Source organism: Piliocolobus tephrosceles, chromosome 15 (assembly GCF_002776525.5).
Source record: "Piliocolobus tephrosceles isolate RC106 chromosome 15, ASM277652v3, whole genome shotgun sequence".
Classification (NCBI taxonomy): domain Eukaryota; kingdom Metazoa; phylum Chordata; class Mammalia; order Primates; family Cercopithecidae; genus Piliocolobus; species Piliocolobus tephrosceles.
In genome coordinates, this window is record NC_045448.1 from 36,568,026 (window position 1) to 36,580,361 (window position 12,336).

The following is a 12,336-nucleotide window of genomic DNA, read 5'->3' on the forward strand; positions in this document are numbered from 1 at the left end:
TGGACAGTTACCACCTTAATGGTGTTTCTAAGGGGTTGGAGTAAACAAAAATCTAGTCACTGTTTTAATTGTTCTGCTGAACAAAACTGTTATTTGCAAGGGGCCCAGGATGTCCCCATTGGTTGAAGCTTTTAGAGCAATTATTCTGGATACATTCAACATATGTGTAACATTTGTTATAAAGTCAGTGCTTGCTTATTGTTATAAGATATGAGAAAGTAGAGTAGAAGGAATAAAAAATCAGCGATCATCCTACCAATTGGAGAGAAACTATTTGCAGGTTTTTTCCTCTTTTTTCAAAATTGAGAGCGTATTGACTTAAATTCTTTTCATGAACATATCCCATGTCACAAACTATCCTGTGTAGACATAACTGTTGGTGGCCGGGGTCCAGTCCATGTACAGACTCTGCAGGCTGTTTCTCTTATGCAGTAGCCACTTCTTTACCAGGCTGCCTTCTGTCTGTCCAGAGGTCTCTGCTTCAGCTGGGCCACCCATCCTGTTGGGCACTTGTCTCACCGTGGATGGTCATCATCATAAAAATGAGGAGAGCTGGCATGATGGGTGCCGGGAATGCTACTGTCTCAATGGACGGGAAATGTGTGCCCTGATCACCTGCCCGGTGCCTGCCTGTGGCAACCCCACCATTCACCCTGGACAGTGCTGCCCATCATGTGCAGGTAAAAGCTGGCTGCCATCTGTGTGCTCCATAAGCAAATGACTTCTGCCTTGCAGGGGCCTAGACACATTTGTAACTCTGGGGAGGTTGGAGGAGACGACCCCTGGAACACTTTTCCGCACTGCGTGGCTTTTGTCAACAACCACCACAGAATGGTCCGGGCACTATCAGTGAAGAACCAAAGACCAGAGAAAATTCTGACATTCTAGAAACAAGTCTCCTTTTTGAATGATTGACTCAGTTATATAAGGTCTTTGGACTACATTTTTGTAAATGTTTGTGGGCTGATGTACTTACATTCCAGCTCTCCGTTTTATTCATAGCATACTAAGTCTGAATGTCCTCATTAATTTGAGGGGATTGGTGCTAGTTTTATCCCATAAAACCTTATCACATATAAAGTAACATTTGAGAGGGAGAAACTTATTGAAGTCTGTGGCTATTGTTCTTTTTTAAATTAGTAGACATGTGGCACTCTTGCCAAATGAAGAGATTTAGAGTTAACACACATCCAAAACACTTAAAATCATGATCATGGTAATCAAGATAAGTTACTGGAAAACCAGAACAGATTTGTAATTCAGGGGGGTCTGAATTATGATTGTCAATAACAGTAATTATAACCACAAACCTCATCTAGTACCTTTTATCCAAAGAGCTCAACACAGTCTTATATCTATTATTTCCCTCTCTGTGCAGGCCACTTTGAGTTAGGGAAAAACACACTGAGGCAGTTTCTCATTTGGAAAACAGACACAGAAAGATGGACTCTCTTACCCAGAGTAAATAGTATGTCTGCCGAAAGGCCTGGGCAAAATGAAGTCTCTCAAATCCTGTATCAGATTTCTTTCAGAGTTAAGTCTACTGTCAGGTTTTGGAGTATGATTGTTTCTCCTCTGGTCAGTCCTGGTCCTGTATCTCACTGTGCATGAGTCCACCTGTGCAAAAGGTGTAGCTGGGAGCCTGAAGCCTGGTCCTTTTGCAACAAGACTAGCCTAGGAGGGAAGTTGACCTTGTTCGCCATGGTCGGGGAGTCAGGGAGAGGGACACTTAAGTCCCTTTCAGCTCTGAGATTCTGCACAGCTCAATAGCTACAGTATCAGAGTGACAGGCAGCTCCCATACCTTGTAGAAAACCAGATTACAATGCAGAAGAGATGACTCTCTTTATTTTGTTTTGCTTCCCTGTAGTTCAGTTAGAGGTATTCCATATCAGAACTCTTTCCATTTTTCCCATATTTTGCTAGTTAAATGTGAAAAAGTTCTAGAGTCCCCTGCATAAGAAGGTAAATGAGGACTTTAATATGATAGAACTTTGTATTGACTCTTTGGGGAGGGAAAAGTCATGTGTTTGCATGAAGACCCCTGCTTTAATTATAGATGTGAATGCATAGAGGAGGGATTTGTACCTGGGTCTTCGCTAAACGTCCTCAATGAAGAATTCTAACAGATTGGTAGAAATGCAAAGACATTAAGAATAGACAATTGACCTAAGAACTGAAAATGAGTAGAACCAGAAAGATCTTTCTCTATTACGGAGTCATAGAAAGTTCTTATGTAAGCACACGTGAAGTTGTTGTTAATACCTTATTGTGGGTGTGTCAACATCTGGATATACGTGTATGAAAACACATTTATATATATGGATGTGTAGAGGTAAATTTTTTCCACAAACCTTTAGCATGTTGCCATATAAGGCTCCTCCTGAGTAGAGACTCCAGAGCTGTTGCATTCACGGACTCCTGCTTTAAAGAATATTTTTCTCCCCTCTTCATTCCAAGATCAGCTGTTTTTCTCCTTGGAATACAGGAGCATCTCCTGAACTCTTCTAATGAATATTTACTAAATGATACGATCTCTGAGATTTTCTGTCTTCCATACTCTCTACCTTTGAGTTATCTTTTGTCTCCATGTCTCTGGCCCGTCTTGTGTTTTGCCTTGAGGCACATCGTATGGCAAAAAGGTGAGCAAGAAAGCATACCTACAAACACACACATCAGATTTCCTCTGACCACTTCCGTACATGTCAGCATTTAACAAGGCAGTAATTGTCAGTCCTCTCTAAGCCCTTTTTGAAAGCAATAAGGGAGGCTTTTGCTATATTCATTTATTGATACTTTTTGGGACTTTTGTTTCTCTGTAAACCACAAATGCACATTTACCATATTGTTCAGCACAGTTTTCATTGTAGTCATCTTCCTCTCTGTTGTTCTTATACTGGAAAGTTGGTTACAGTTGCTTGTGAATGTAAGCATGGATTGATGAATATCAGTTTTCTGTGATATGTCCCTGGGTCTAAGTTCCAGCCTTTTTAGTAATTCCCTTGAGACGAAGCTGTATTAGAAGTTTTTACCCCCTTAACTGGAAATCAGCCCACATCACTTAATTTCATTAGTATTGTTGACTCTCATGCTAACCACCACTTGGAAAGTCATAGCCCCAATTCTCTCTTAAGGAGATTTCAGCTCTGAGCATCTCTGCATATATGAGCCCGTAATGGGGCGTGACTTCCACCGAGCTCCAAGCATGAGCTAGCCATGATGTCTCCAGACTATTTCTTGGCGGGATTCAACACTGTCAACACCTTCTGGAAGTGCTTGTTGTATTTGGATTACGTGACTATGGTTAATGTCTTCATACTTCTCATTTCCCCAGAAAAACTACAGGGCAACTCCCAGCCCCTCTTCAGACATTTTCAACATTAAATTCCCTCTCTATCAGTGTCATCTCTCCGAGAGACCAAAACTACCTCTCCTCTGGTGCAGGAAATGATAGTTATCACCAGCCTTCCAGCATTTACATCTCTTGATGATGTTCTTGCCAAACACATGTTTAGTCTCAGGTGAGGGTTTTCAGACTGTTGATTCTACAGGAGCATTCCTGCTCAGTTTGCTGGCTGCTGGTTTAGATTGGGGTGTGGCCTGCTTGACAGCAGGATGTATTTCCAAGCATAAAAGTACTCAGGATCCCAGAAATAATAAAGCTGATAGGGCATCGATCATTTGGAAGTTTTATTTAATCCGGAGACATATCCATGATCCAAACAACCATAGACTTGGGTTGCAGTTTCCCTTGTCTCTCCCTGAGCTCTCAGTTTCCTCGTGCGTAAAATACGGTGACTGTAAGGAATAAATGAAATAACACATGTAAAGTGCTTAGCATGGAAATAACTGAACCATAGCAAGTATTCCGTAAATGACAGATCTGAATTCGAGACAGTCCTACACATTCACAGAAATGCCAGAAGAGGCCCCTGTTCTCATCTCTAGAGTGGGAGTGCCCCCCGCTGTAATTTAATGATCTTATTGAATTATCTTATTACTGTTGACGGACTCAAACCACTTGAACCTCACATGCTAATATTAGCTCTTTTGCCATTGTCTTCTGTTTCCATGCATGGAATATTTTCTTCACTATTCTCTTGATAAGAATAGAGTGAGATGCTCTTCAGAGTTCATCTTTTTTATCCCTTAAAGCAAACAGCACCAGGCTTTCAGGAGTTGGAAAGATTGCAGATGAATAATGTCTTGTGTTCTGATTTTGTGTCATTCCCCAGATGACTTCGTGGTGCAGAAGCCAGAGCTGAGCACTCCCTCCATTTGCCACGCCCCTGGAGGAGAATACTTTGTGGAAGGAGAAACGTGGAACATTGACTCCTGTACTCAGTGCACCTGTCACAGCGGACGGGTGCTGTGTGAGACAGAGGTGTGCCCACCGCTGCTCTGCCAGAACCCCTCACGCACCCAGGATTCCTGCTGCCCACAGTGTACAGGTAAGCAGCATCATGCCTCGTATATGCTTGGTGGGGAAGGATGCGGCTCTGGGTGTTGTCATTCTGTGGGACCCACAGGTCAGGGGGACCCCCATGTAGGAGTGTGCCACACCCGGTATCACCTCAGGAACAGCTATCAGCATCAGCCTGCTTCCTGCATGTATTCTCTTTATCAGCCACCTATTTATGCAGTCAATGTGCCTCATACCTGAGATAACTGTGAAACAAAAAAGGAGACTGTTTATCTTGCCATTTATTTCCTTAACCCTACATCTCAAACTCAAGGAATATACCTAAGTAGAGAGTTTCACCGCACCAAATTAACCAAACGATTTTGTTAATGTGAAAAGTCATCTTTGTGTAACAAATGTGAAGAATAGTTATTGATAAATAATGTAAATAAAATTCTTTGAAAAATATAAGGGTGGTGAAGAGACCTTGAAATATGCATAATGCCACACCCTCAAACTTGGGATGATTAGTAAGTTAATACCAAAAAGCATTAAGTAAGTAGCACTGCACATGTATAAGGAGTGCTATTATTTTCTACTTTTTATTTCTCAGATAATCTGACCTTAGCAGGTAAATGTATGGCCATGAAACTTACTAGAAGGAAATTTGTCAAGATGTTAATCATAAGTTACTGGTTTTATATAACTTTAGTAGTACTTTTAATTAACAGTAGATGCGACTTTTTCAAAAGATATTTAAATATAAAATTACCAAGTTGACAGAACTACTAGTTTTCTTGTTGCTTATTCTTCCCATATTTCAACTTAATAACCATTTACTTTCTAAACATATTCGTAGAGCATTTCTGCTCAGCAAAACATAAGCCCTTGTATTTTATTACTTTTTTTTACATTGGATTATCTAGTCAGCTTGCCAGAATCTGTTGTTTCATTATTATGTGCAGCATCATCAGTGTCTAAATTTTTTATAGGTTTATGTTGATGGTGTTTTTGGAATTAATCAGATGAACTTATAGGGATAGCCACATTACTGGCTGTTGTCATCATGCACGGCAGCCCAAGTATTATCGTTTTACTACAGAATTGTTAATCTGAGAAGCTTAATTAGCACTACATCTTTTCTAGTATAAGAAATAGTTCATATGTGTTACATTTTTAGGATATGCATGACCTATCATTTCCGACTATGTTGTCGTCACAATTTACTCAGATTCAAACCTTACTATATGTTTTTTGTTAATATATAGCAATGACTTTACTTACATCCCCTTGGTAGAAACCCCTTAGAGTGGTCTTTTCCTTGGTGATAATGGATTTATATCCATTTATCTATTGAATTTACAAATATTTATAGAATGCCTGAATTGAGCTATGGGGATTCCAAGATTAATGAAAACAGACATGACTCCTGTCCTGGAGCAATCGCCAAAAGAAGAGCCAAGCAATCCAATATTCCACATTAAGTCAATAATGATAAAGTAAGAGGTGTGCCTTGAGAGGGAAGATTCAAGAACATAGGCAATCCGGAAACTAAAGCAGCAAGTACCCCTAGTGCTGTTTGTGTTAGGATCTGAGTGATGAACTTAGGGGTTGACTAAGGGAGTGGCACTGGGGGAGGAAATGCCTCCAGGACCACTGGCCCAAATTCATTGATGGGACACCTTACTGAACTCAGAGTTTCAACCCATACAGAGAAGGAGAGCTACATGGAGATGGAACCTCTTGAGTATGCTAATGTGGGTGGCATGTGCAGAGGCCCAGGGGTTCTAGCCAAGCAAGGCAGTGGTATTCCTGCATCCCTTTCCATCTTTCCAAAGAACAGGCAACCCCTCACATGCCTGGCTTTGACTTCTCATTCTTTAACTTAGGCCTGGATTTTTTTCTTTACCTATAACTAATGGATGTTTCTGGACTTTCTCATTCACATTTGTATTGAGATACAAAAAAATAAAAAGCTTTAAAACTCAAATTATCAGTTTCTTCCCATCACAGTAATTCTCAACAGTGGCACTGATAAGCGGCATATTACACATATAGAAAAATACCATCTCTAATCTTAGGACACTTGCATTCTAAAATGGCCCAAAAGGCATAGCTCCACAGTGTGATAACAGCTTACGAAGGGTCGTATCCCTCATGCTGCTTCCATCTGTGGGATGCCCTGTCATTTCCTCTCTTCAGCTTTCCCTTTTCTCTGGCCTGGTTTAAAGCAAGGTCTGGTAAGGAAATGAGGAAAGATTGCACATCACTGCAAGTGAAGCTTATTTCACCAGCATACAAAAGGGAAAGGGTAAAATAGCACTTGTTTCTTTCCATAATGTTTAAAATTTTCTTTCCTTTATTTTTAATTTATTTATTTATTTTTGAGATGGAGTTTCACTCTTGTTACCTAGACTGAAGTGCAACAGTGCAATCTTGGCTCACTGCAACCTCCACCCGGCTGGGTTCAAGTGATTCTCCTGCCTCAGCCTCCCAGGTAGCTGGGATTATAGGCATGCACCACCATGCCTGGCTAATTTTGTATTTTTAGTAGAGATGGGGTTTCTCTATGTTTCTCAGGCTGGTCTCGAACTCCTGACCTCAGGTGATCCGCCCACCTCAGCCTCCCAAAGTGCTGGGATTACAGGAGTGAGCCACCACGCCCGGCTCCTTTCTTTTTAGGGTTGGAAAAAAGCATGGCAGAGAAGAGAGAGGGAGGTAGAAAATAAAAAGAATAAAGGAACACCAGTGAAAACACTGGTAAACATCAAATAAAGGAATAAACATTTGGAAACAGAAGTGTAAAGAAGGGGGTCTAGAGCAGGAAAAATGAGAAAAGAGGCCCAAAGAAGGGAGATGCTATGAGTAAGATTCCAAAACACAGTGTCGGTCAGGGTTGGCTCAGGAACCTGCTGCCCGGTGGAAGGAAGCCTGCAGACCACCTCGGCTCCAGCCCTCACGCCATCACTGCCAGCATGTGCGGATGCCCTCTGGCTTCTTTCCAGGCCTCGGTGAGAGCCCTGCAGATTCCAGGCTCTTCACTTCACTGTCATTCCATAGCTTCCTCACTGCTGTTCCTGCTTCCTCTTTTCAGTTTTTAGACACAAGGTTGGAAATGCTTGCAGGGCCTATTGTGAACAAGAGGGTGTTGTCCTTATTTCTAGCCAAAGCAGAAGTTGGCTGGTCAGTCTCTTGAAGAAGAAATTATCCCTAGACATAGATAACCACAGAAAGGTCATTGAGAAAGTCATCGATCTTGCCATCTCTAACCTATGTGGATGGGATCTGTGGAATCGTATCTGAAATCGGACCTGGAGTACATATGGAGCCATGGAACGAATGGCTGTTCTTCAACTTATGCCTGCTGCCTTCGGGACTAGTCATAGGAGATACAGTTACCCAGTTTAAAGGAGAGGATATGGGCCGATCCCATTATGCTGGCTTCTCTGTCTCTCGGAGAAGGTCCACAATGAAGTAACTGCCTTGGTCCTCAAAAAGGCCCTTCTGGTCACATCCTACTTACTGGCTGTAGGGTATATTCATGAGGTGGACAGAAGGAAAAAGTGGCATGTAGAGCTTCTGGATCATGTGCTAACTACGTGTCTCAGTTGTTTCTGGTTCTTGGCTAAAAATAAGAGTTGATGAAGTTGGTTCTGGGAAGAACAGATGACAACTCTTTTGATTGTGGATGCATTGAGAAAATGTGGCCCTCTTAGAGATTTGCTAGGTAGGGCTGTCGTGGCTGTGTCTAGACTCTCGAGTGGTGAAGTTGATTGGAGGTGCTCTCTTACCAGTGGAATTATGACATTTCTAAACTAGAAACCACACCCACTTACATTTTCGTTTCTGATATCTCAGTCATATTGCTGCCTGAAGTTACAGTTTTCATTGATTTTAGTGGAAACCAATGCCCAAAGTGATATCTAGATTTTCTGGTGACATTTTCTGTTGCAAGTTGTAAATAGATCTGGGGACTTTTAGGTCTCAGTCTTTAAATAGCAAAGAAACAGATGATTTGCACATGATTTCTCTGTGGTTGCATCCTTATGAGTGATTGAGATTTCTTATCTTTCAGCCATTAATGTGAATTCCTGAGCATTGGAATGTTGCACATAGGTGGGTTTTGGTAGTCTGGTACAATGAAAATTTGTCTGAATATTGATTGGTCAAAACTGCATGTGGCCGCAAGTAAGAAAAAACCCAGCTACAATTTTTAAATAAATAGAGGTTTATTTTACATATATGACAAGACATTTGGAGGCAGATGTTTATCAGCATTGATTCAGTGCCTCATTGGGGTCAAGGCCTTTCTCTTCTGATAGGGGTGTCACAGCCGTGATCAACACACTCCTATCAAGGCAGGAAGAATGTGGAAGGATGATGGCAGAACATATCTACCCTTCTTTGAAGAAAGTGAAAGCTTTCCCAGAAATCCCCTCGTTAGCCATTACGTCCCATTAGCTACAGCTAGATGATGGGGCCACCCCCATTTCAAGGGAGCCTAGGAAAGCAGGGAACAGATTGTCCCATTTACTTACATGCATTGTAATCGAAGTCCTGGGACTACCCCAAAGAAAATCAGGATTGCATTAAGCTAATGAAGAAAGAGTGGATGTTGTATAAGCAACTAACAGAATAACTGTGACACCTCTTTTTTGATCTTTGTTATTTTGTTTAAAAATTTAAGACCCTTCCTGAATCAGCGTTTCTGATTTGTTACTGTGTCGTTTATTCAAGGAGGCACCCAAAGCCATCATGACTGGGTGTGCTTTGAAACACACTATGTTGCATAGTTGCTGGCCAACAGCAGCATCTTTGCTGACCTATATGTTCATTTTTCCAGATCAACCTTTTCGGCCTTCCTTATCCCGTAATAACAGCGTACCTAATTACTGCAAAAATGATGAAGGGGATATATTCCTGGCAGCTGAGTCCTGGAAGCCTGACGTTTGTACCAGCTGCATTTGCATCGATAGCGTAATTAGCTGTTTCTCTGAGTCCTGCCCTTCCGTATCCTGCGAAAGACCTGTCTTGAGAAAAGGCCAGTGTTGTCCCTACTGCATAGGTAAGACCAAGAAAAAAACATCTTTCCACTGTTTTTTTTCCTGCTTGACATGTCACACAGACCCAGTGTGGCAACATTGAGCAGAAGAGAGGTATGGAAGATGTACTCCCAAGAGGAGGTGCCTTAAGAATAAAGAAATGAGGCCAGGTGCAGTGGCTCATGCCTGTTATCCCAGCACTTTGGGAGGCCAAGGTGGGTGGATCACTTGAGGTCAGGAGTTCAAGACCAGCCTGGCCAAAATGGTGAAGCCCCATCTCTACCAAAAATACAAAAATTAGCTGGGTGTGGTGGCACACACCTGTAATCCCAGCTACTCTGGAGGCTGAGGCAGGAGAATCACTTGAACACGGGAGGCAGAGGTTACAGTGAGCCAAGACTGCGCCACTGCACTCCAGCCTGGTGACAGAGCAAGACTCCATCTCAAAGAAAAAAAAGAAGAAGAAGAATAAAGAAATGTTCTCTGAGAATGTCATGATGTTATAGCACTGTCGTGTTCTGTCAGGCTCCTTTGCCAGTTCAGGGTTTTCAATTTCAGAACTCTTTCTCCAGCCTATTTTTTACAGTGTTTTGTTTTTTTATAGACAGAGTCTCACTCTGTCACCCAGGCTGGAGTGCAGTGGCTCAATCTCAGCTTGCTGCAACCTCCACCTCCTAGGTTCAAGCAATTCCCCTGTCTCAGCCTCCCTAGTAGCTGGGATTACAGGTGCCTGCCACCTCGCCTAGCTAATTTTTATATTTTAGTAGAGACGAGGACAGTGGTGGTTTTTTCCAGATAGAAACACCATGTCTCATATTAGAGTCCACTTAGTTTATAAAGCTTGCTGCTGCCTTGAGACCAACTAAATATGACATACTAATTTAATCTCCCAGTTGTCCCTGTCAATGGCTAGGCACACAGAGTGAGGCCTGAGTAACTCGAGAGCCCTCTCCTTCTTGTGACCCGTGGTGGTGATGCATCTTTGTGAGCAGAGAGTCTATGTATATTAGCACCTAACATTTGGGCCAAAACTAGTCCTATGGACATAAGCCAGATGCTGTTCTGAGGCCCAGAAGGTGAGACAGCTGGCAGTTCTATCAAGGACAGCCCCTGTTCCCTAGGCTTTCACTCTCTTTTAATGCTTTTGTATCCAGTAAAGCTCAAAGTCAAATGAAAGACGGTGACATGTCTCAATCAGATAGTGAACCTATAATCAGAGTAGCAAATAAAAAATTTTACAGTCTGTACTAATCACACATATTGTACATTTATTGTTGGAGATTTTGCATGTTTTCTAAACACAAGTCATTGCATATATCTGGAGTGATAGATGGGGAATAAAGGAGATCTGGCTACAGAGTTTTGTGGCATTTCCCATAGGTAAGCTGAGGAATGGCGGCCGTAACTCAAGCTCATGAGGACATCTCCCTGTCCTTGTCTTGGAACCTCTGGCCACTAGACAGGGCCACTCTGAGTCTTTTACTCTGCTTGTTGGTATATGAGATGGAAATAGCTGTTCTTAGGAATTGTACACAGATTTTCTTACTGTAATGGTCAAAGAGTAATAAAAGTTCTGTTTTAAAAGCTAGATGGCCAAAAAGTAATAAAAGTGTCTGTTTTAAACGCTAGACCCTCTTTTAATAGTGTTACCATCCATATAATTTATTCTTCAAACCATGATGCTTTTGAGAGTGAAAAGGGGGCTGTTAATAATTCTGATGGGACAATAGTCATAGATCAGGAGTGTCCCAAGCAAATTGGATATGTGGTAGCCCTGCATTTTAACACCAGCTTCTCTGTACTGCCCATAAGCTTTCTAGCTTCTAAGTAGAGCCAAAAATATATCAAGGCATATATCCAATTTAGTGCTACTTACTTTTCAAAGAGCTGATCAAAATTCACGCAACAAAATGGCACTACCTTTGGTGAGATCTAAATGAAAGCTACAACTAGGCTACTATTTAAGGCTGGGTAAGGGGAAAATATAGCCAATTTCCCCATAGTTATATATCAAAACTTTTTTCTTTTAACTTTTTAAGTTCAGAGGTACAAGTGCAGTAAAACTTCAATACTAAAGGAAATGGTTCACAAGTCAACCAGGGATACTTGTGTCATACTTGGGAAACCAGGGACCTGGAGGTCTGAGAATTCCAGATTACCTTCAGAGGAAATACCTAACAGCAGATCCTCTCACGTGTTGAAAGTTCTCAGATTGTTTTGTGTAAATTTATTGTTGTGTTTTGCTACTTAATTGGTAAATTCATAATTAGTAAATTATTCAACTAGTAAATTTGTTTTCATATGATAGATAATCATCTCTCACAAAACCAATTTAAATTCAAATTTATGAAGAGAAAGTTCAAAATTATGAATAGAAACTTTCAAATCATGCTATTCTTTAGTCTTCCTTTTTATTTTTTATTTTTTGCCTTCCTACTTTCTATTCCAATTCCTGCATCATTTAGATTATACATTCTTCATTGGTGTAGGGAAAAAAGGACCAGTTTCGCTCAAATTTGTGATTTTGATTTTAAGTTGGACTGCAGCACTTTTGCTAAATTGTAGTTCATATGAGCTCATAGTGGTATAGTGGACATTTTGATTCTGATCTATCTCTCTCCACAACTCCCCTCCCTCTCCCAAACTGATGCATGTGTAATTTTATCGTATAAACCTATGACTTACCTTCAGGGGACCATGCTGGGGAGACTTAACGTTTAATGAACTGTAACCGTGTGCCTTATTCACTCGTTCATCTTAATAATTTATATGTGGTGTTGTGTTATTGAAATAGTCATTAAGCTGTCTTCTGTCTGCATCATGTTTACTTTGCAAGTAGCCTTGTTAGATAGGCGTTCATCCTTTCTCTTCTAGCCCTGCTGTGTCTAAACCT

The 12,336-nt window shown here is 41.3% G+C and overlaps 1 protein-coding gene across 4 annotated transcripts in view; it reads left to right on the top strand.

Moving 5' to 3' along the window:
* The window catches only part of CRIM1 (cysteine rich transmembrane BMP regulator 1), a 197,775-nt gene that overhangs the window by 159,646 nt on the left and 25,793 nt on the right, over window positions 1-12,336 (top strand). For all 4 annotated transcript variants that reach the window (XM_023216356.2, XM_023216358.2, XM_023216359.2 and 1 more), the window contains 3 exons: window positions 471-680; window positions 4,235-4,450; window positions 9,245-9,466. In XM_023216356.2, the coding sequence (XP_023072124.1) occupies window positions 471-680; window positions 4,235-4,450; window positions 9,245-9,466 (648 nt within the window). The remainder of the gene's footprint in view (window positions 1-470; window positions 681-4,234; window positions 4,451-9,244; window positions 9,467-12,336) is intronic.